The sequence below is a fragment of the Meles meles genome, chromosome 11 (genome assembly GCF_922984935.1).
Source record: "Meles meles chromosome 11, mMelMel3.1 paternal haplotype, whole genome shotgun sequence".
Taxonomy (NCBI): domain Eukaryota; kingdom Metazoa; phylum Chordata; class Mammalia; order Carnivora; family Mustelidae; genus Meles; species Meles meles.
Genome location: NC_060076.1, coordinates 96500647 through 96521752, shown reverse-complemented (window position 1 = coordinate 96521752; position 21106 = coordinate 96500647). Strand labels below are relative to the sequence as shown.

The 21106-nt window shown below is 65.2% G+C and overlaps 1 protein-coding gene across 5 annotated transcripts in view; it reads left to right on the top strand.

Moving 5' to 3' along the window:
- The window catches only part of SEMA4D (semaphorin 4D), a 60923-nt gene that overhangs the window by 32731 nt on the left and 7086 nt on the right, over nucleotides 1-21106 (top strand). For 4 of the 5 annotated variants that reach the window (XM_046022039.1, XM_046022035.1, XM_046022036.1 and 1 more), the window contains 13 exons: nucleotides 234-379; nucleotides 2358-2420; nucleotides 3755-3853; nucleotides 6393-6486; nucleotides 7007-7120; nucleotides 7720-7871; nucleotides 8642-8817; nucleotides 8896-9052; nucleotides 9730-9952; nucleotides 10656-10771; nucleotides 15013-15185; nucleotides 15291-15334; nucleotides 18522-18722. In XM_046022039.1, coding sequence (XP_045877995.1) covers nucleotides 234-379; nucleotides 2358-2420; nucleotides 3755-3853; nucleotides 6393-6486; nucleotides 7007-7120; nucleotides 7720-7871; nucleotides 8642-8817; nucleotides 8896-9052; nucleotides 9730-9952; nucleotides 10656-10771; nucleotides 15013-15185; nucleotides 15291-15334; nucleotides 18522-18722 — 1758 coding nt within the window. Of the gene's footprint in view, nucleotides 1-233; nucleotides 380-2357; nucleotides 2421-3754; nucleotides 3854-6392; nucleotides 6487-7006; nucleotides 7121-7719; nucleotides 7872-8641; nucleotides 8818-8895; nucleotides 9053-9729; nucleotides 9953-10655; nucleotides 10772-15012; nucleotides 15186-15290; nucleotides 15335-16124; nucleotides 18323-18521; nucleotides 18723-21106 lie in introns of those variants that run through there. The other variant, XM_046022038.1, reaches the window with a different exon arrangement.

Sequence of the window (21106 nt, the reverse complement as noted above, 5' to 3'; positions counted from 1 at the left end):
AGGAAGGGACGCTGGACCACAGCACTGGTCGGGCACAGTGGCTCGGGGGCCTTGCAGGGTTGCGTGGTCTTAGTGACTGTCTTAGCGGGTCTAAGTGCTGGCCTCGGGCAGTGGCCGCCTCTAGGGAGTGGATCCACGCGCAGCCCAGGCGACGTGGCGGCGCGTTTAGGCGGGATGGGATACTCGCCGTGTCCGGGCTCGGGCATGTCTGATGTTCTCTCTTCCCTCCCCAGAGGTGCACCTGGAGAAGTTTCACGAGCCAGGCATCTTCAACTACTCGGTGTTGCTGCTCAGCGAGGACAAGACCACCCTGTACGTGGGGGCCCGGGAAGCCGTGTTTGCCCTGAGTGCGCACAACGTCTCCGAGAAGCAGCATGAGGTACGGTGTGGCCGCAGACCCGCCCAGCATTTTCTCCCTGACTCTGCCCTCAGCCCCTCCTGGGGCGTCAGGCCCTTTCCCGGCCACGCAACCTCCTGCCCTCCAGCCAGCAAGGGGCCCGTCACCCCGAAGCCGCCGCCTCACCCTGCCTCCCAGCAGCCTCTGTCCTCCCTGGGCCAGCCACTCACCAGGGGCCTCTGTCCTGCCCTCTTGGATTTTTTACCTTTCGTCATGGAAAATCTCTGGCGCACACAGGAGTAGAGGAAGTGGGATGGAGGAGGCCCGTCCCGCCTGGCTCCTGCGGCCCGGGGTCAGCCTCCACCCACGTCCCGAGCTCCGCTCGCTCTACTCGAAGCAAATTCCCAGACACACTCTTCATCCCCGAGGGGTTCCCGAGGTGTCCCCTTCCTAAAGGAAAGGACTCCTTTTTGTCAGAATTCGCAAAATACCACAATCACATCCAAAAAATGTCATCAAATCATTGGTGTTCAGATTCCATAGACAGTCATAAATGACGTCGGAAGCCAGTTGAAAGTGGGGCTGGCCACTCTGCCCAGTGTCCGCGTCCGCTGCTGGCCTGGCCTGTCTCTGGGAGAGCCACCGCTCCCGCGTCCTCGGTGACGGGCAGGCCCCCTGCTGCGGCCCTGGGAGCGTCTCAGAGCTGCGTCCCAGGCCCTCCCGGCTCGGCCTCTCCTCCACGTGGGAGCAGGAAGGCGTCCACAACGGGTCACCTTCCCCGGGGCCAGTTCTGTGGAAGTAGTCGGATCCGCACCTGAAGTGGTGGCCTCCGCTAGCCTGTTTCTGATGAGCTCCTTCCTCCGAAGGGAGGTAGCGGCGTTTGCGTTATCCGGGTTTGCAGAACGGCTCTGGAGAGACGCATGTGGGATGTGGCTCCTTCCCTTGCCACCCGAGCCCTGCCTGGAGCCCAGACTGTCCCTTCGCAGCCAGTGGCAGCTTGTCCTTGACCGCTGGATCCTCACACATGAGCCCGGCACTTGCGGTTGGTTTCTTGCTCTCTCTCACTGCGTCCTGCGTCCCCTTGGGGTCCGGCAAGCACGGCCGGGGCCCATCGGCATTCATGCTCCGGTGTCCTTAAGCATTTTATATCGACGCAGTCATCGGCACTTTACCTTCTGAGGGACGCCGCCATCGGGATTGGGTTCTGCTTTCACGCGTTCTGATGACAACTTCTGTCGCCCTGGAAACGCACCGCTCTGCTCCGTGTGCTGGTCGCGCCTTCTGGCAGGCACGTCCATGCAGGACACTTAGTGTGGGGCCACGTGCTCGGGGGCTTGCCTGCTGCCGCCGCTCCAGGCTCTTCCTAAGCGCTGAGCACCGCCCGGGTGGCTGCGACTCTCTGGGCGTCCGTCGCAGGTTGTCACAGTGGGAGACCAGATATCTGGGGAAGGCATTTGTGGTGTGGGCCTGTGGCTGCCGGTCCTCTGGAGGGCGCGGGGAGGCGCCTGCGGGCTGTCCTGTTCTCACACTCCCCGGGCGTGAAGGCAGCAGGAGCACAGGTCGGGGGAGGCCGCATGGGGGGGGGGGGGGGCGCGGAGCTGCTCGCGCCACGCCTGCGGGCACAGAAGCCCGGAAGGAGCCGCGTCCTGCTGTCCACAGACCGTCCCGGGAACCCACTTTGCTGCTTGAAAACACGTGCGGTTTAGCCAGTTGATAAACCATCGAAAACCGTTAGCACTTGACATTTGCTGCTGTTTTTAGCAAACAACAAGAATCCGGGGGGCCAGGCACCGCTGGCTTCCGGGGGAGGGTCCTGGGGGGACTTCCTCGAAGCCCCGGTCGCTCGGGACCTCGGTTCCACGTCTGCTGGCCGGGCCTGGCTGTGCGGTCGCTTCTGCTGTCGGGGGAGTATCCGAGCCCGACGTGGCAGCGTGCGTTCTGCAAACCGAGCGTTTTAACGCCGGCACCGCCTCTGGAACGGGGCCTGTGCGCTGGAACGGACTCTCCTGTCTCCTAACAGGCATACTGGAAGGTCTCAGAAGATAAAAAAGCAAAATGTGCTGAGAAGGGGAAATCAAGACAGGTAATTTTGGTGTCAGGACCCCTGGGTGGGGTGGCCGCGACCCATCCTGGGGTTCCCCTGCGTGCCCAAATGCTGAGGCGGGTCTCTCAACGCAGGAACCCACAGGACGGGCACTTGGGAAACCCTTCGGTGAAGGTTAACTTAGTTGCGTTGATTCGGGGGTCTCAGACTCCACAGAGAAAAACGTTCCCCGTGTCTGTTGACTGAGGGTGTGAGATGCAGGGTTCGGGCCTCCCCTGCGCCCCAGTAGCCTGGAGGGGTTGCCTAGGGTTTCTGGATTCGGGGCAGGGACCATCCCGTGAGAACCTGCCCCTTCTCCAGGAGATACTGGGCACCTCGGCGCGCTGGCTCGAGGGTCCACCGCCCCCAGGGCTCCAGGTTACCCCACCACCGGCTGGGCCTGCCCGCATCTGGGGCCGGGCCCGTGTCCGAGTCTCTGAGCTCAGGACCTCTGTCTTCCTCGGGAGCTGGGCAGGGCAGCTGAGTTATGTAGAGCTCGGTGGTCGGCTGACTTCAGAATCATTACAGATGGAAAAATGTTTCTGCTGCACTATTTCGTTTTTCGCTGAAATCACTCGATCCAAAGTTGCCGTAGGAAATGGGGAAATGCAGGCTTTGCACAGTATCACTGGTGTTGCAGGGAGTGGGCCGAGGGCCTGCCCAGTTCCATGTGGAGGCCGCGCGGGGACAGCCGTCTCTCCCGGCTCCCGTGGGGAGGGTGACTTCCTGCCAACCCGCAGCAATGGTCCTGGGGGCAAACACACAGAAACCCAGAAAACCTTCCCTGACCAGAGATAATTTCAGACAACAGCACTAATCCCAGTACGCTCATGTCCGCCTAAAACAGCGTGTTCTTCTGTGGCGTCTGGCTTTCTCGTGGGCACAGCCTTGGGCCCCTCCCTCACCCAGCCTGTCCCCGGAGACACGCTGTTTCTGGCCCCGCGCACTGGGGCAGCGGGCTGGGATCCCTGGGGACGGCAGACGGGATGCCGCACACCCACTGCTCGGGCCGCACCAGGCACGTGCCAAGTGTCGAGCGAGAGTAAATGGGTCTCTCCGGTGGCGGGCGTCCTGGCAGAGGGTGAATCACTGACGGGGTGAGGGGTCCTGGCCCCTGATGGCCGGCCTGTGGACGCCGCAGACGGGTTTGTCCAGGGGGCCGGGTCTGGGACCGTCCCCACCGCCCAGGCAGGGCCAAGCGAGGACGTGCCTTGGGGGCCCGCCGAGGTGCCGGGCGGGGGACGGCGGGGGTGCTGGTCGTGGCCAGCGGTGCCCTGAGGTCCGGGCGGCAGTGGGGCGGCGGGCGGCTGATGCGCACGTGTGTCCCCTTGCAGACGGAATGCCTCAACTACATCCGAGTACTGCAGCCGCTCGGCCCCAGCGCCCTGTACGTGTGTGGGACCAACGCGTTCCAGCCTGCCTGCGACCGCCTGGTAAGGCTGGGCACCCCCTCCGGGCGCGGTGGCGGGGCTCCCGCTCCACAGAGCAGTAGGCTTTTCAGGCGGCCTGTGGCAGGGGCGCCTCGGGTAGCCGCGGCCCACTCGTCCAGCTCCTGGGAGCCCACTGGCCCCGAGGGCACAGCAGGGCAGGACTCGGGACCAGCGACTGGTGGCCCGGAGCCGGCAGTGGGGGCCCCCTGGGAAGTGAGTGGTTGACCCGCACGGCACCAGCACACCGTGGTCCAGCCTCCTGCGCCCTTCTTGCCACGTTCCATGCCTGCGGGGAGGCCTCTGGGACCTGCGTGCTGGTCTTGTGGACGGGTCAGGACTCTGCTCCTGGCGGGCATGTTGTGGGCTCGCCTGTGCTACAGGCTGAATGTGTGTGTCTCCCAAATCCCCTGGGAAGCCCTAATCCCCTGATGTGAGGGTGTTCGGAGAGGGGGCCTGTGAGCCCCCAGAGCCCTCTCTGCCCTCCATGGGACGCGGTGGGGGAGCAGATCCTTATCGCACACCCGCCAGCTGGCACTCCGACCTCCAGCGCTCGGGGGAGAGGGTGCGACAGCCGCTCTGCTCTGGGGCATCGCCCCGTGGTGTCTGCTGCGGACACAGAGCCCGCTGACGAGGGTGCAGGACCGCACGCCCTCAAGGGGCGACGGCCTGGGTGTGTGAGTGGCTCCCGCTCCAGCCCACCGCAGTCCTCCTGGCCCTGGCCTGCCTCGTGCTGCCTGAGGGGCTTTGCCGAGGGCCCCCACCCAGGCCCCCCAGCCCCTGGCTGACCGGGAGCTGAAAGACGGAGCACCGGGGTGGGGGGGATGGGCAGCAGCCCCTTTCACTGAGCACCGGCTGAGCCATGGAGAACGACCACAGAGCGAGGAGAGAGGTGATCAAACGCACATGTGGATGGCCGGGTCCATCCTCCAGTGACTGTCCCTGGCTTAGTACCGGCCAGGAGGGAAGGGCACTGTCATACAATGGGAATTTATTTATTTATTTATTTATTTTTAAAGATTTTATTTATTTATTTGACAGAGATCACAAGTAGGCAGAGCAGCAGGCAGAGAGAGAGGACGAAGCAGGCTTATGCTGACCAGAGAGCTTGATGCAGGGCTCCATCCCAGGACCCTGGGATCATGACCTGAGTGGAAGGCAGAGGCTTTAACCCACTGAGCCACCCAGGTGCTCAAGCAATGAGAATTTAAACAAAGAGTCTCCAACCTGAGTCAGAGATGAACGATGGCGCAAAGTAGGGGCCAGTGGAGGACTTGTGCGGAGACTGTGTGTGCGCACAGACCCCCGGGGCGGAGCCGTGGGGCCCGGTCAGCTGGCGGTCTGTGCCCACAGACGCTGGTGGTGGTGGTGGGAGCGGTGTGCTAAGGGCTGGACCTCCGTCCTCAGAGCGGCTGGGCCTCCTGTGCGAGGGGACAGCGTGCCAGGTCACGGTAAGACCCGTCTGCACACCCGGGGCTCGGCCGCTGCGCGCTGGTCAGTCCGGAGCTCCTGGCTCTGGGATGTGGGCTCCGACCCACGGGCCCATCAGTTGTTAGGTAAGGGAGTCAGGCTTCCCCCTGAATTCTGGACCTATAACTTTTCCCAGTGTTTTTAATAAAAGCGTTGAAGCCGACAGGCTGATCACTCAGGTGGGAGTGGGGGGGTGGGGTTAGGAACAGCCGCACTTCCGTACATGGCCAGCGCCAAGCCTGCCGTCCCCTGGGAAGATGCAGTCACTCCACCGATGGCTCTTCTTGGGGCCGAGCCCTCGCTCACACATCCCCCCGACCTCCTGCGGGCCGTTTGCGCCCCCACTCGTGCTCCCTGGCTTGACGGGGAGTCTGCCTGCTGAAGGCGGGCCCATAGCCTCCCCAGCCTTCCGCACCCCGCGTCCGACGGGCCGCCGGCCGCACAGCCACCCCCCGCGCACGGTGTGGTGCTCAGCTCGGGCACGCTGGAGGCTGGGAGGTGGCGGCCGCCGCCCTTCCCGCCGCTCACAGGTCCTTCCCCTACCGTCCCCGCGGACGCGTCTCGTCTCTAATGTTCCTCCCGGGGTGTGCTCCGGCACTGAAGCACCTTGGCCATCCTCGGGCGGGCCCTTCCCCCTCGCGTCACCTGTCATCACACTCGGTGTCAGTGTCCCTGCGCGAAGCTTCCCTGTTCTTCACGGTTCAGGGTTTGGGGCTCCCTGGTTGGGCCAGGAGGGATGCCCAAGCCTGAGATCACCCCTGCCTAGTGTGAGTGCAGAATGCCATTATTTTGATGCTGAAATCCCACACGTGGCTTTCGGTCACTCACAGATCGCCTCGCGCCCCGGGTCTGCCCCGAGACCCGGGAGCCGTCGGCATCTTACAGCCCAGCGGACTGAGGCTCCCCGATCCCACGTGGCTCTCGAGGCGCCGGCGTCCAGCCCTGGGACTGGCAAGGCCGCACCTGCTCCTCCCCCCACGCCCCCGACAGCATGTCTGGGCGACGGTTCAACAGGCAGCTGCCGCGAGCATAGAAATTCAGACGTTTCCTGACACTCTTTCTTGTCTGATTGCAGGATTTAGCGTCCTTTAAATTTCTGGGGAGAAGCGAGGATGGCAAGGGCAGGTGCCCCTTTGACCCCGCACAGAGCTACACGTCCGTCATGGTTGGTGAGTCCTTCCCCCAGGATAGCGCGGCTCCCTCCATCTGCGTCCGTGCTCCCTGTCCTCACGGAAGGCACCCGGGCCTCTCCACAGACCCCCACGTGAGTGTTTGAACTCATCGTGCGGAAGGGTGACCGGCCACCGCCCGGGGCCACAAGTCAGGCTTGTGGGAGGGGGTTATGTTAGGTGGGTGGTTAGATGCAAGCCACGCATCTGCAGTTCACGGCGGTCCCTGAGGTGCCGCAGCCTCAGGCCAGGAGCCCCGTGCGCCCGCCCTTATGTCTGTCGCTTCCCCGGGGGCAGCGTCACTGCTGTTAGCGCCCCAACCCCCGAAAAGCACCTTTCACGTGGAGTGCACGATTGTCCTGGTCTTGGAAACGCAAGGGAAGGCTCCAGAAGCAGCAGCCCCACGTGCCCGGAGCAGGGCCGTGGTCTGTCCCCTCCCTGGGGGCGGGGTGCCCGAGCCCAGCTGTGACAGGATCGCTGCCGCTGACCCCCTTTCCTCTTTCGTCCGGGGCCGCTCAAGATGGGGAGCTGTATTCCGGGACCTCCTACAACTTTCTGGGAAGTGAGCCCATCATCTCCCGACACTCGTCCCACAGCCCTCTGAGGACGGAGTATGCGATACCGTGGCTGAACGGTGAGACGCAGGTGCCCCTGCCGCGGACTTTCTGGGCAGCTCTGAGTCTCCCTGAGGGCGCCTGGTTCCCTGCCTCCCCCCAGGCTCGTGGTAGCTCCCACACGGGGAGCTTCTGGAGCCGCCGGGACTCCCAGCTCAGTCCTCCCCCGTGCGGCCCGTGCTGCTTTGAGGTCCCTTCCCTTCCCTGAAGACAGATGCGGTCACCGTCCTTCAGGACGCGAGGGCCTGACGGTCCCTGGTGACCCGGGCTAACCGGGCCGCTCCCCTTGGGATGACGTGTGCCCAGCGGGTCCCCGCAGCTCCTGTGGGCACTGGCCAGCGGGCCGTGGGCTTGGAAGTCCCCCGGGCTCCCGACGCAGGGAGTCTGGGGGCGGGCCTGTGGGCTGCTCCGCTGCTGTGGGCGGGGGGCGCTGGGCCCCTGGATCTACCAGCTGGATTCGAGCACACGCCGCGTCCTCAGTGGGTCTCCAGGGCTGGGGTGCTGTCCCTTCTCACAGGCCCTGTGGGAGGGACACGGTACACGCCCCCTCCTGCGTCGCGTGGGGGCGGTGCCCAGCCCCCGCCGTGCAGAGGGGCGACCGCATGTCTGTCACTTGCAGAACCGAGCTTCGTCTTCGCTGACGTGATGCGAGAGCGTCCAGACGGCGTGGACAGTGGGGATGACCGCGTCTACTTCTTCTTCACCGAGGTGTCTGTGGAGTACGAGTTTGTGTTCAAGCTGATGATCCCGCGGGTGGCGCGGGTGTGCAAGGTGAGCCCGGGCCCTGCGCCCCGCTGGCTCCCGCCCCCAGGGTGCTCCCGTGTCTGGAGTCCTCGCCGCTCTCTCCAAACACCACCTTGCCTTCCGTGCCGCAGACGGGTGCGGACGGGCCGCCAGCCGCCCAGCCTGCCCTGGGGAAGCCTGGGGGGTCCCCCTGCAGACCCCAGGAGTGTCAGCAGGCCTGCGTCTGACACACCGTCCCCAGACGTCCCAGGTTATAGGAAGCTGGTTTTCGTTCACTGTGTGAGCTTGACCCCGTTGGAACCGGGATTTCGGCGTTCCAACATGCACTCGGGGCTGTTTCTCACGTCCCGCGGAGTTCGCTCCACCCCACAGTCTCCGGCATCCAGGTTGCTGTGCTTCGGGGCTGTCTCCCAAGCAGGTCACGTCAAGCGTGTCCGTGTTGCCCCTGGGGCCAGCTCACTAAAACATGTTTGTAGAGGATCCCAAAAAGACCTTTGTGATGACCTGGTCCTGTGCAAGGAGGACGGAGACCCATGGGAGCCCCTGGTCAGCACCTTGCTCCAGGGGTCCGCAGTGCGAGGCCCGCGGGGCATCTGCCGCTGTGAGGCGCGAGCGTGGGGACCACCTGTGGGTCCCGCTGCCGCAAGGCCACTGCCAAGAGGTCTCTCTGGGTTTCGTGCTCCGATGGGAGAGGACAGGGCGCAGTGGCCGCTGGCTGTGTGCGGCCCGGGTCAGCGCGGCCTCGGTCCCTCCTGGAGGAGCTGCCCGTGCCCACCGCGCACGTCCTTCCATTTCAGGGGGACCAGGGCGGCCTGCGGACCTTGCAGAAGAAGTGGACGTCCTTCCTGAAGGCCAGGCTGATCTGCTCGCGGCCGGACAGCAACCTCGTCTTCAACGTGCTGCAGGACGTCTTCGTGCACAGGGCGGAGGGCCTGAAGGAGCCGGTCATCTACGGGGTCTTCACCCCACAGCTGTGAGTGCGCCGGCCGGGCCGGGGGGCGCCGTCTGCGGGCCCACCGCCCGCGTGGTCACGCTGTCCCCTGCCCCGCAGGAACAACGTGGGGCTGTCGGCCGTGTGCGCCTACAACCTGTCCACCGCCGAGGAGGTCTTCTCGCGCGGGAAGTACATGCAGAGCACCACGGTGGAGCAGTCCCACACCAAGTGGGTGCGCTACAATGGCGCGGTGCCCTCGCCCAGGCCCGGGGCGGTGAGTGGGCGGGGCCGGGCGGTGTGGGCGGGGGCGGGGCCGCAGGGGCGGGCGGGCAGGCGCCCCTTCCGAGCGGGCTCCGCGGAGTTGAAGACGTCCGGAAATCGGTCTGTTTGATCTCCTGCTTCCCGCACAGAAACGCAGTGTTTGTCAAGGACCTGTGCCCCGCACCGTGAACAGGAGTCACGTTGTTGGTTTTGTTTTTCTAAAATTGATGGATCTGTGTAAAAGCCGGGCGGCTGCTGGGCCGGTTGGACCGTCTCCGCCGCCACGCCGGCTCCGGCCTCCTCCCTCGGGTGCCCGTCAGCTGACCTCGGTCAGATCCTAGCAAGGGCTGCGAGCTGCCCTGCGTTTGCTCAGGCCCGTGGAGAGCAGGGACAGAGGAGGACCCCGCCCGCGCTGACCGTCGTGCCCTTGGAACTGGGCTTCGATCAGTACTTTTTTGGGTGTCAGGAGCTTGATGCGTTTCCGATTTATGAACAGGGACAGAGGACTCACCAGTTGTGTGTCGCAGCAGAATCGCGTCTGGTGGCCTTCCCCACCAGCGGTAGAGCTGTGCCTTCCGACGGCTAGGGGAAGGCCACCTGTCCGTCCCCTGGGGCAAGGAGCACGGGGCCGCAGGTTTAAGCGCCACGGGGCGGTGTGCACGCGCGGACCAGCCGCTCTCCTCCCTGCAGTGCATCAACCGCGAGGCGCGGGCAGCCAACTTCTCCAGCTCCCTCAGCCTGCCGGACAAGACCCTGCAGTTCGTCAAGGACCACCCCCTGATGGACAGCTCCGTGACCCCGATAGACAACAGGCCCAGGCTCATCCGGAGCGACGTGAACTACACGCAGGTCGTGGTGGACCGGACCTGGGCCCTGGATGGGACCCCCTACGACGTCATGTTTGTGGGCACAGGTGGGTCCCACCCCAGGGTCAGGACACCAGCAGAGCCGGCCCATCCTTGCTGCGGGGGCCCCGCACCTCCCCACGGTGCTCACAGTGCTTTACGGAAGAGTCTTGGACTGGCGCCCGAGGTCTGTGACCCGCAAGTCCTGGCCCCTGTCTGGGGGTTCAGGCGTGGTAGGTTGAGGCTCGCACAAAGGGAGTCTAAGTGCTGCCTGTGGGGCCAGCTGAACCTGTCCCGACATGCCGGGAGAGCCCGTTCGGGGACAGGACTAGTGGCCAGGCCCAGCAGCAGCTGGCGGGCCCCACAATCAGCCCTGGGGGCTTTCCAGCATGCTCTGAGCCAGGTTGGGGGGTCCTGCCCTCAGCTGCCTCGGGCCCCGCAAGGGATGGCACCCCAGAGGCCAGTGGAGCCTGGGAGCCACCTCTGCTCGCACCCGCCAGCACCATCTCGCCGCACTGATGTCCACTGGAATCAGCGATGGTTTTTCAGAAAGCCCTGGGGCTGACCCAGGCCACGCGAGGCCGAGGCGCGTTAGCTACTGGTTTTCCCTTTCCCACTTCCGGAGTGCAGAGAGCACCGGTTTCTACATGTCCCACCGAGGCAGAGAGTTGAGACTTAGAACAGGGGCCGTTGTGCTCCATGGCCGATGGCAGGGCCGGCTTTGTCCTGCCCTCCCAGGCACGTCTCTGACCTCTAGCTTTGCCCTTGCAGACCGGGGCACCCTGCACAAAGCGGTCAGCCTGGAGAACGAGGCCCACATCATCGAGGAGACACGGCTCTTCCAGGACCTCGAGCCAGTCCAGACGCTGCTGCTGAATTCCCAGCAGGTAGAGTGGCCGGGCGGGCAGCCTCACGTGTCCGTGTCACCAGCCAGGCGGGGCCGGCACTCACCTGTCTGGTCCAGAGGGCCTGACCTGCAGGATCTTACATTAGGTCCTGGGAACCCTGGGCTTTGGGATGAATGGAAGGCAAACTGAGTGACGAAATGGTCGCCTCAGGTGGGCAGAGCCTCACCGTGTCCCTGGGAGCCCCCGTGGGGAAGTGGGGGTGTGGGGCACGCTGGCTCAGGGAAACACCCCTATGCCCGAGCTTGACAGGGTCAGTGCCTGCTGGCAGGTGAGCAGCCAATGCAGGGGAGCCGGCTCTGAGCCGTGGCCATGATGCCCACGCGGGCCCCGTCAGGCCCCTTCTCCTGTGCCAGGTCGGGGTCACGATCCGGATCTGGTTCGACCCTCCCGCAGAAGCTAGGAGTGGGTGTTTGAGGCTTCGCGGGCCGCGGTGTCCGTGCACTGGCCGCACTCCGGCACTGCCTTCTTTATGGGCCCCGAGCTCCAGAGCTCCCAGAACTTCCGAGGGCCACAGAATAGCGTGCTTTTGACTTGCTTCCTCTCCCATTAACAGTGTGAAATCTGGTATGAACTGGGGGGTAGCACAGAAGTAGTCAAGGGGCTGAATTGGCTCCGCAGGCCACCCCCTGCCATCTGTCCCCGCGGCCTGGGTCACAGGCCTCCCTATTTCCCACGGGGGTGGGGGGGCGCATGAGGGGCCGAGCAGGCCTGGTCCACGACCGTGAGCACGTGAGCCCAGCAGGCCAGTCCTGCCTTAGTCTTGTCATGTACCTGGGGGACAGCGGACCCTGTGAGTGGCCCAACCCTGCCCCGTGGCCGAAGGCCTCACCTCTCCGTGTGGGCGTCCCCATGCTATGAGCCCAAGCCCGAGGCCCCAGAGCCGGCCGTGTGCCTGTTCCCTTAGCTGCAGAGCTGGGCTGGCCTGGCCCCGCGTGTGCAGTTTGGCTCAGCGGGCCCTGCTGTGCGGGACGTTGCTCACCTGCTGAGGCTTCCCAGTTTGACCCAGAAAGCTCCCGAGCCTCCTCGCTGGGTGCAGACAGAGCGTCCCACTGCAGGAGGGGGTCCAACAGCCCCTCCGCGCGGCCCTGTAGCCTGCGCTCTGGTGGGGACGGCAGGAGCAAAGGGCCCGGCACCCAGGCAGGAGACGAGGGAAGCAGCCGACTTCTCGGGCACCCACGGGTCCCCTTCATGGTGAGCTTAATGTCCTTGGATCTGGCGTCCAGACTCCCGTCACAGCGTCACGTCCCCTCCCAGCCACTGCCGTGTGCACCTTCTGTCTCGGAGTCTGAGGGGAAGACGACCCTGGAGCCTAGGCGAGCTCCCAGCGGCGGCGCCCCCCCTGCCCCCCCCCCCCCGGCTTTGCTGTGGGAACAGGAAGCGGGCAGTGCGCGCCCGCCCTGGGTGTGTGGCTCACAGGCAGCGGTGGGGACCCTGAGGCCTCCGGGGTGTCAGAAGCGTCAGAGCAGAGGCTGGGCCCCCGGGGCAGGCGCGGGGAGACCACAGCTCCTCTCCGCAGCAGCTGCGGACGCTCGGGCTTCTGGGTGCGAGGGCAGCCGTCCTGTGGGAGGGAGGAGGGGTGGGGAAGGAGGCTGTGGCTCAGCACGGGCTCGCCGGCCTGTAGCCAGGACTCGGTCACGTGCCCGTGCCCAGGGGGCAGGCCACACGGAGCCGTTGGGGGCGGTCTGCACCGGGCCACCTAGACCGGCGGGACGGCAGCGGGCGTGCCCGGACCCGCACGCCTTCTCCCAGGGTGGGCGGGCTCGGGGGGCTCGGCCCGGCGGGTGTGCAGCCCCGGCAGCAGGAAGCGGGCGTCAGGGTGAAAAAGACCCCCTCCCCCCGCCAGCCGAGTTTAGGCTCTTGCGCGGTCACGCGGGCCCTGGCAGTAGGAAGCCGGTGGGCAGCCACCGCCGCGGGGACAGAGAGGCCGGCCGTGCTGCCCCGAGGACACGCGCGTTCTTTCATGGTTTATTGATGCGGCGAACACGTGTGGATCCGTTACCGTTTTGACCATTCATACGTGCCTAGCTCAGCAGCATTACCATTTCCAGAACCTTCTCAGCTTCCCGAACGGAAACCCTATCCCCACTGAGCACTAACCCAGCCCCTGGCACCCACCATCCACGTTGTCTCTGGGATTTGAGGACCCCGGGGACCACATGTAAGTGGGATCAGGGTTTGTCTTGTGACTGGTTTATCTCACGGAGCCCATGTCCTCGAGGGTCCGCTGTGTGGCATGTGACAGGACTTCCGTCCTCTCCCAGGAGGAACGCTCCGGTTCGCACACGCACATCCGCAGCCCCGCCATCTGCGGGTGGGCGCACGTGCGGGCTGTCTCCAGCCTGGGCTGGCCCGAGCGGGGCGCACGGACGGCGGAGCCCTGCTTTCGGGTCGTGTGGACGTGGGTGGCTCCGTGCTGTCTGGTCCCCTGCGAGCCAGGCGGCGGGCTGTGTCCGCATGCTGGTGGGGGCGTTCGTGGCAGAACTCCTTCAGCTCCAGACCCCAGCACAGGTCAGACGAGGCTGTGCACACAGTGACTTAGCTGGGAGCGCCTGAGCCCTGGGCTCCCAGAGCTGTGGGGACCCGTGAGGGCCAGGGCACGAGCGCACTGGTCAGGTGGGTTTTCTGTCCTTTCAGACGCCTTTTGTTATGCAGTCTGGGAGGTCCGCAGGGGCATTGGGATGAGGGGCGGGGACCCTGGGCCTGCCTTCTGCTTGGAGGCGCTTGGGCACAGCGCCCATGGGACCCCAGACGTCTGCTCGGCCCCCCACCCCCACCCCGGTCCGAAGAAACCTCTGCTCCACTCCCGGACTCTCGCTTGGCCCCGGACGCCTCACGCCTCAGCCCCTGTGGCCTGGGCCCGTCCCCGTCGGTCTTTGTCCTCGTGGCACGGTCAACTGCAGAGAACTGGTCCGCGTTCTGTGGAACACCCCGGTCTCTCGTGCTTGGCCGGGGCTGAGGCTCTGGGACCCTGCTGGCTGGGGCGCGTGGGCGTACGTTCGGCCTGTGGTGCCTGACGCCTGCTTGTGGGGAGACCTCACGGCTGCCGCGTTGTTCCCTCCGGCCCCCAGACTTGTGCCCCTGCCGGCGATCGCGGCCCCCAGCAGGTGCTTTCCTGCCCCTTCTCTCGGAATCAGGCACCTGGCAGCTGTGCTTTATGGGAGCCTGCGCCCCCCAGGGTCCCTCGAAGTCGCCCGCTCGGCCCTCCCGGAATCTCAGCTCTGTGAGCCACGTGATCCCTGGACCGTGATCTAGTGTAGCATCCTCGGTCCTCCTGGCCGGCGTGTGGCTTCATCTGCCCGGTCCCTGCCGATAGGGAGGAGCTGGCCCTGGGCCGGCTGTCTGCCGCGTGTTAGCACAGGACAGTCTGCTGCAGAGGACCTCATTTCAGCTGTGTCTGTGCAGAGCTGGGGGGGGGGGGGGAGGGTCACAGGCTAGGAAACCAAGGCTGGCCTCAAGACCTGGAGCACCAGCCAGACTCAGTCTCCCCACGGGAAGGCCGTGCCCCATGTGGGTCCGAAACTGAGTTCTGTTAAGCTCAGAAATCTCAGGGTTAACCGAAAGATGGGGCGGTGGGTGGGGGTCGCGGGGAGGAGAGTGTAGACCAAGTGCGAACTGCGGTCCTGCGGCCATGGCTGCCTGTTGGGCGGCGTCCCCGTGCGGGAGCCCCATCCCCGCTGCGTGGAGCGCGGTCAGCCGTGCTGTGAGCTGGGCTCTCGGCCGCCAGTCTGCTGGTCTCCCCGTCCCCGTGCTCCTCCCTCGCAAACCTGGACATGACGGCGCCTGGCACGTCCTTGCTCCGGGATCCCACACGCTCCCCTGCCACTGGGCACCTTTCCCGGCCCCGCTGGGTTCGGACCCACTCAACCGTCTGCGCACGGCTGCTCAGGCTGGGCAGGCCTGACATGGGGCTCCGAGTCGTGCCGTTTGATCTCTGATGGGTGGCGGGGCTGGGAGTGCGTGGCTGGAGGGCCTCTGTGCACCGGGTGGGAGACCCGCATCCATGCAGGTCCCTGGATGAGAGGGAGGAGGGCGTGGGGGCCCAGAGGGCGGAGTCCATGCGTGGACGCAGCTGGGAGACCCCACGGGGCCCACCTGATCACCCTGCTCACGGTTCTGGAAGCTCCTTGATGAGCCGAGGCATGCATGCGTGAGCTGGAGAAGCCCCTGATGCCGCTCCGCGATGGCTGTCCCCTCACCTGCCTGCCCCATCTCACACCCAGGGCAGAAAGTTCGTCTACGCGGGCTCTAGCTCGGGCGTGGTGCAGGCCCCCGTGGCCTTCTGCGAGAAGCACGCCACCTGTGAGGACTGCGTGCTGGCCCGCGACCCGTACTGCGCCTGGAGCCCGGCCAGCCAGGCCTGCGTGGCCCTGCACCCACCGGACAGCCGCAGCAGGTACCAGGGGGACGCGCAGGCTGGCTCACCCGCCGGGGTGGTAGGGGCTTGTGCGTGACCAACAGCACGCGTGCCCGTGCGTGACCGTGCCCTCTTGTGTTGTAGGGATCTGATCCAGCGCATGAGCGGAGACACGTCTGGCTGCCCGAGTAAGTGGGTCCCTGTCGCTGCGCTGCTCCCGGGTGCCGGGCGTCATCGGGCCGCCGTGCTGTGCTGCTGGGGCATCTTGTACCTCGCGTTTCCCCTTCTCTCCCCAGAACGGAGGGCGAGTATCCACGAGGATACTGGGGCCGACCCGCCTTCCCTGTGACTTGCAGAAAAGGGTACTTGAAGCCGCATAGCGTGTCTGTTTCCTGGAAGGGCACTTGTGTCCAACCCACGACATCAGCTCTCCAGACGCTGCTCTCTTCCGCGTAGCTTGGGGCTGCTTAAACGACCCAGACGACCTGGCAGTGGGAGGGAGGAGTGGTGAGAAAGGAGTCCTCAGCCCCTCTGCGAGGCCTCCACCGGGTCAGGCTCGTCCCTCCATACCCTGGAAGGCAGTCGCGCTCCTGTCCCTGACCCGATGGCTGTCATCAGCGGGGGCAGCTCCAGGAAGGGGCACCGGGTGCACCACGAGGCCGCGAGCCCTGCAGCCACCGGCAGATGCGCGTGGTGTGCGACTCCGGGTGCGGCCACTCGGCCTCCCGGGAAGCCAGGGCTCCAGATGTCATCCCGGCCTCCCGGTGGCCTCCGGGTGCCGTGTCCCGCTGGGCCACCATCTGGGGCTCGTCTTTGCTGTTCTGTCACGCATGTCTTTATCTCCTTAGTCGTCCTGGAAGAGTCCATGTTGCTCCAGTGGTGAAAAGCTTGTGTTCTCGTGCGTGTTAACCTGTTTGTGAAAGAAGGGAGGCGGCGAGCGGGTTGTTGACACTGTGCACATTTATTTTGATGTTCCAGATAAAACTAAAGAAAGTTTCCGGCAGCATTTTTTCAAGCACGGCGGTACGGCAGAACTGAAATGCTCCCCGAAGTCCAACCTGGCCCGGGTGGTGTGGACGTTCCAGAACAACGAGCTCAAGGCCGAGGGCCCCAAGTACGGCCTGCTGGGCTGGAAGGACTTGCTCGTCTTCAACCTGTCGGAGGGAGACAGCGGGGTGTACCAGTGCCTGTCGGAGGAGAGGCTCCGCAACGGGACGGTGCTGCAGGTGGTGGCCAGGCACGTTCTAGAGGTCAGGGTGCTCCCGCGGGCCCCCACGGCCTCCACCACACCGGCCGCCCACACCGAAGGGGACAGGACCCTCCTCGGAGTGCCAACGGAGCCCAGCCCAGGCCCCCCAGCCCAGACGCCGGTGGTGCTGGGCCCTGCACTCGGGGCCGTGGCCCCACCGCCCAGCCCCGCACCCAGCAGCGCATCGTGCAAGCCCAAGACCGTGGTGAACACGGTGCCCCAGGTGCACTCGGAGAAGACCGTGTATCTCAAGGCCAGCGACAACCGCCTGCTCATGGTCCTCTTCCTGCTCTTCTTCGCGCTCTGCCTCGGCCTCCTCTCCTACAACTGCTACAAGGGCTACCTGCCCGGCCAGTGCCTCAAGTTCCGCTCCGCCGTGCTGCTGGCGAAGAAGCAGCCCGCGGCCGACTTCTCCGAGTTCGAGCAGAGCGTGAAGGAGACGCTGGTGGAGCAAGGCAGCTTCTCCCAGCAGAACGGGGCGCAGCCGCGGCCGGCCCTGGACACCGGCTACGAGACGGAGCAGGACACCACGGCCAGCAGGGCGCCCACTGACAGGGAGGACTCGCAGCGGCTCGACGACCTTCCGGGCCGGGACAGGCCCTTTGACGTCAAGTGTGAGCTCAAGTATGCCGACTCGGACGCGGACGTGGACTGAGGCGGCTGCGCGGAGGCCCCCCGGTCGGCATCGCGCGCCCGGCCCGGGGCGGCGTGGGGAGCCCGTGTCTGTGCACTTGCTTCTGTGTCTCTTCCCTCGGGTCGAGCTTGTGAATTGGTTTCTTTGTCCTTTCGGAAAGCGGCGAGCATCACGCCGGCCTCCTGCGGTGGGCCACGCTCGGGGACGGGCCCACAGGCTGCGGCGGCGGCTCCCCTCAGCCCCGGCTCCCCGCGGCCCCTCGTGCCTCCGGTGCCCCCCAACCCCGCCCCAGAGCAGCAGCCACTGAAAGATCGTTTCGTTCCAGATTGGAAATGACATTTTTGTTTATCAGATTGGTAACTTAGCGCCTGTTGTCCAGATTGGCACGAACCTTTCCTTCCACGGGATTATTCTGTAGGGTTTTGCTTTCTTTGTGTTGGATCGTTTGTTTTTTAAGTCACTAAAGCAGATGTTTTAATGTTTAGCAGACGTACACCTTCCGGCTTCTGTTGCTTTTGATTCTCAGGGATAAACCTACTTGGGGTAAATGCGTTGCTTTTGCTTCTAGAAACGTAGACAAAACCATCTCTTGAGCACACCGGTATTTTTTGTTTCTTCTTTAATTTTATTCCTTGAGGGAAGCGTCATATTCAGAGAGATTTTCTTTCTATACTTTTTTTCTGTTTTAATTTTTTTGGAGAAGAGAGGCCAGTGGGTGGCTGTCCCGTGAGCCCGGCGGGGTCCCCAGGATCAGAGGAGCCACCTGGCCCAGGGCTGAGGGGGCTCGTGTCTCACCATCGGACGCCCACATCTGCTGCTCGAAAACTCCTGTGCAGACGGACAGACGGACATCCACACAGCTTCTGTAACTGTCGGCTCCAGCACACGGCCGCTGCCCACGGGACGCGCTGCTCTGCTGCCTAGAGCGGCCCCACCTGCACACGAGCTGGGCGGCGGCGGCCGGACAGGCCTGTGTGCCAACACTCCACGGAGCCGCGGGGTGGCCCACGTGGCCGGCACGGTCTCCCGCGGCGCACGGGAAGGACAGGGTGGCCGCGCTGCCGTCACGGCACACCTGCTGCTGTGCACACGCTGGGGGCGGGGCACGCTCGCCCTGGCGGAGAGCAGCACCCGGATTTCTGTGCCTGCGTGGACAGTGTCCTCTTCAGCATGAGACTCGACCGCTTTGGTGTAAACATTGTGTTTTATAAGATTTACTTTGTTTTTATTTTTCTACTTTGAATTGTATACATTTGAAAAATAACCGAATAAACGAGAACCTTATATCCTTGACTTGGGCCTGTGATTTGCCGCAGCCGCCAGGAGGCCCCCGCCTGTCCCTCCCGCCTGTGGGGCGCTGACCGGGGGCAGGTCTCCGGACCGCCTGGGGCCCTTTCTTCTCTGATGCTTTGCTTCCTGTCTCTGGTGTGCAGCGGGATCCTGACGACTCCTGCCTCAGCGGCCTCTCTCTCTTCTGTCCTCTGTCTCGCAGCCTCATCTGTGCCCTTCGCTCCTCCGGGGTCCGCCTCCCTGTCCTGTCGGGGCCCCGGCTCAGCTTCCTCTCCCCGAAGCCCCCGGCCGGCCTCGGGGTCCAACAGCGGTTTGCCCGTCACCTTGCTGCCGCCCTTCCTCAGTGACCAGGCCCAGCACGTGCGCGCCCTGGGGACTTTCCACCTCTTCTGCCAGGCCACAGGTAAGCGGGGCACTGGGCTGGGTGGGGGCGGGTCGTGTCGGCCGGACCCCTCCTGCCGACGGGGGCCGGGGGGGGGGTGGTAGCGGCTCTTTTGAGAGTCAGTGTTCCCTGCCGGGGGCTTCACGGCCATGGATTCGGTCGCAAGTGCTCAGCTCTGCCTCCGGAGCCTCCAGGCCACCCAAAGGCAGGCTGGGCTGGGCCCCAAGGCCTCGGTTAGTTGCTCTGCCGTTTGTAAGACTGTGTGCTGACCGCTCAGAGGCTGGTCTCTGTGGCTTCTGAGAAATTAGCTCCAGAGCCTGCAGAAGGGGCATTGTGACTTGGGTGGTGATGTTGACACAGGACAGCTTGAGAGCCTGGGGGCCTGCAGATGTTGGGAGGGGCCGCTGCACGGCCATGGTCTGGCCAAGCCGCTAGCCAGGGCCCCTTCCTCCGTGCCCAGAAGGGAGGACAGGAGCACAGGAGGACAGGCACAGGCGGTTTCTGTGGGATTTTAAACTGTGAGAAGCCATTCGGGCTGTGGAGCCGGCTCTCTGGGCTGCGGCGTGCCCTGTGGGGGCCACGGGCTGCCTGCGTGGCTGCAGGGGAAGTGGCCTGTGTGTGGCACGCTGTGGAGAGACCTTTGGGATCAGGTCTGTGTGGCCCTGGGTCGCCTGCTCCATGCCTGGCCTTGGTCTGTGCCGGGCCCCTGTGTGGCTCCAGGGCTTGGCGATTTCCCTTGGGGCCTCCCCGGGCAGGACATGGTCCCTGTCGCAGGGAGAGTGTGTGGTCATACAACCCACAGGTGCGGACGGGCCACGTGTCCGGGAGCCAAACGCTCCTACACGGGGCTTCTCGGGCACCCGCTGGCCGGCGTGCCTGGGCAGCGGTGCTGTCTCTGCGACTGGGGGACGGAGACCACCGTCAGCCAGAGCGCGAACCACACCGGGCGTCAACAGGGACCCAGCACAGGCCGTTAGTCACGGAGATGCGGGCAGCCACGGAGGAGGGGATCCCGTCATGCTGCCAGCCGGATGCACCTCTGCTGGGGGCCAAGGATGGGGACCGTGGCTGGTGGCCTTGTGGCCCGGGCGCAGGTGTGGGCGGCGTGGAGGAATAGCGCTCAGGGTGAACTGAGCGGAGGGCCCACGGCCACCGCCCTCCACCTCCCATGCTCCTCAATCCCCAGGAACACAGGTCCATCTAGAACCTCCCTTTGTTCTAGTGCGGCCCCATCTGAGGCTGGGAGGTGGCCCGGGAAGGACCAGCCTTTCCCATGGAGCCCGCATGTGCCGTTCCACCCAAGGGAGAGGGCCCCGCGTTTGCCCAGAGTGGGCTCGGTACACACCCCACACACGGAGCACACGCACCACAGCGGGACTCCCAGAGGCAGGCATGAGTGCCATGGCCCTGCGGAAGGGCGGCCCCGCCGCGCAGCAGTGACTGAGAGGTGGGCGCTGGCGAGCGCTGGAGGGGAGCGGCCACATCCCAGTGCCCCCACCCCACCCCCCAGAACCCTCCCGAGTGCTCAGGCAGAGCCAGGAAGCGGCCCTCGGGGGAGGACTCCGCCAACGCAGGGCCACTCACGTCCTCACCGGGAGACCGCCGTTGCCACAGCAGCCCAGAAGGCGGAGGCCCTCGCAGTCCTCGCCCTGAGGCCAGCCTGCCAGGGACTCCACACGGACATCTGGGTTTCTCTTCCCCTAAGCCCTGGCCACGAGCCAGGGCTGGCCCACCGTGCAAGCGGCGGTCCAAGTATGTGGTGTTCTAAAGGACAGTGTCTCGGGAGTCGCGGATGGTACCACAGCTTAAGGCCTTTCCAAGCTGCTGCTCTGGACGCGGGCCCGGGGCCACCACAGGGCTGTCCCTCTTGAACCACTTCACAGAGCCTGGGGCCGTGACCCAGGCCAGGTGGCCAGCCTGTGACAGGCGCGGCTCGTCGCCCAGTGATTTTCGGGGCTTCTCTGCTCGCCCTTTTCCCTCCATCTCCTGATCTGCCCGGCGGGTGTGTGCGTGTGTCCGTGTGTGCACACCGCGCCCCGGTGTCTCCTCTTCTTGGCACGAGGCGGGCAGCGGGTTGTGCTCAGCGGCCGCGCCTCCGTTCCCAGGCCCGAGCACGCAGAGGGGCGAGTCCACATTCCAGGGCCGTCCGAGCTGCTGCCTGCCCCGTGGTTAGCCGTGCACACGCGTCTGCACTCAGGAAGACGCCGGCAAGTCGAGGAAAGGGGTCCTGGGCCGGAGGGATGAAAGTCGGCATGGGGCCGTGTTCAGACTCTTCAAGGACGATGACTCTGCCCCTCGTGGCAGGAGTCGGATAAGCGGTCATCCGTAGTTGTGTTAGGGCGCGCACAGACGGGCACGGAGACGGTAGCGAGGGACCCGTACGTGTCCGTGTTCCTGCACGTGCA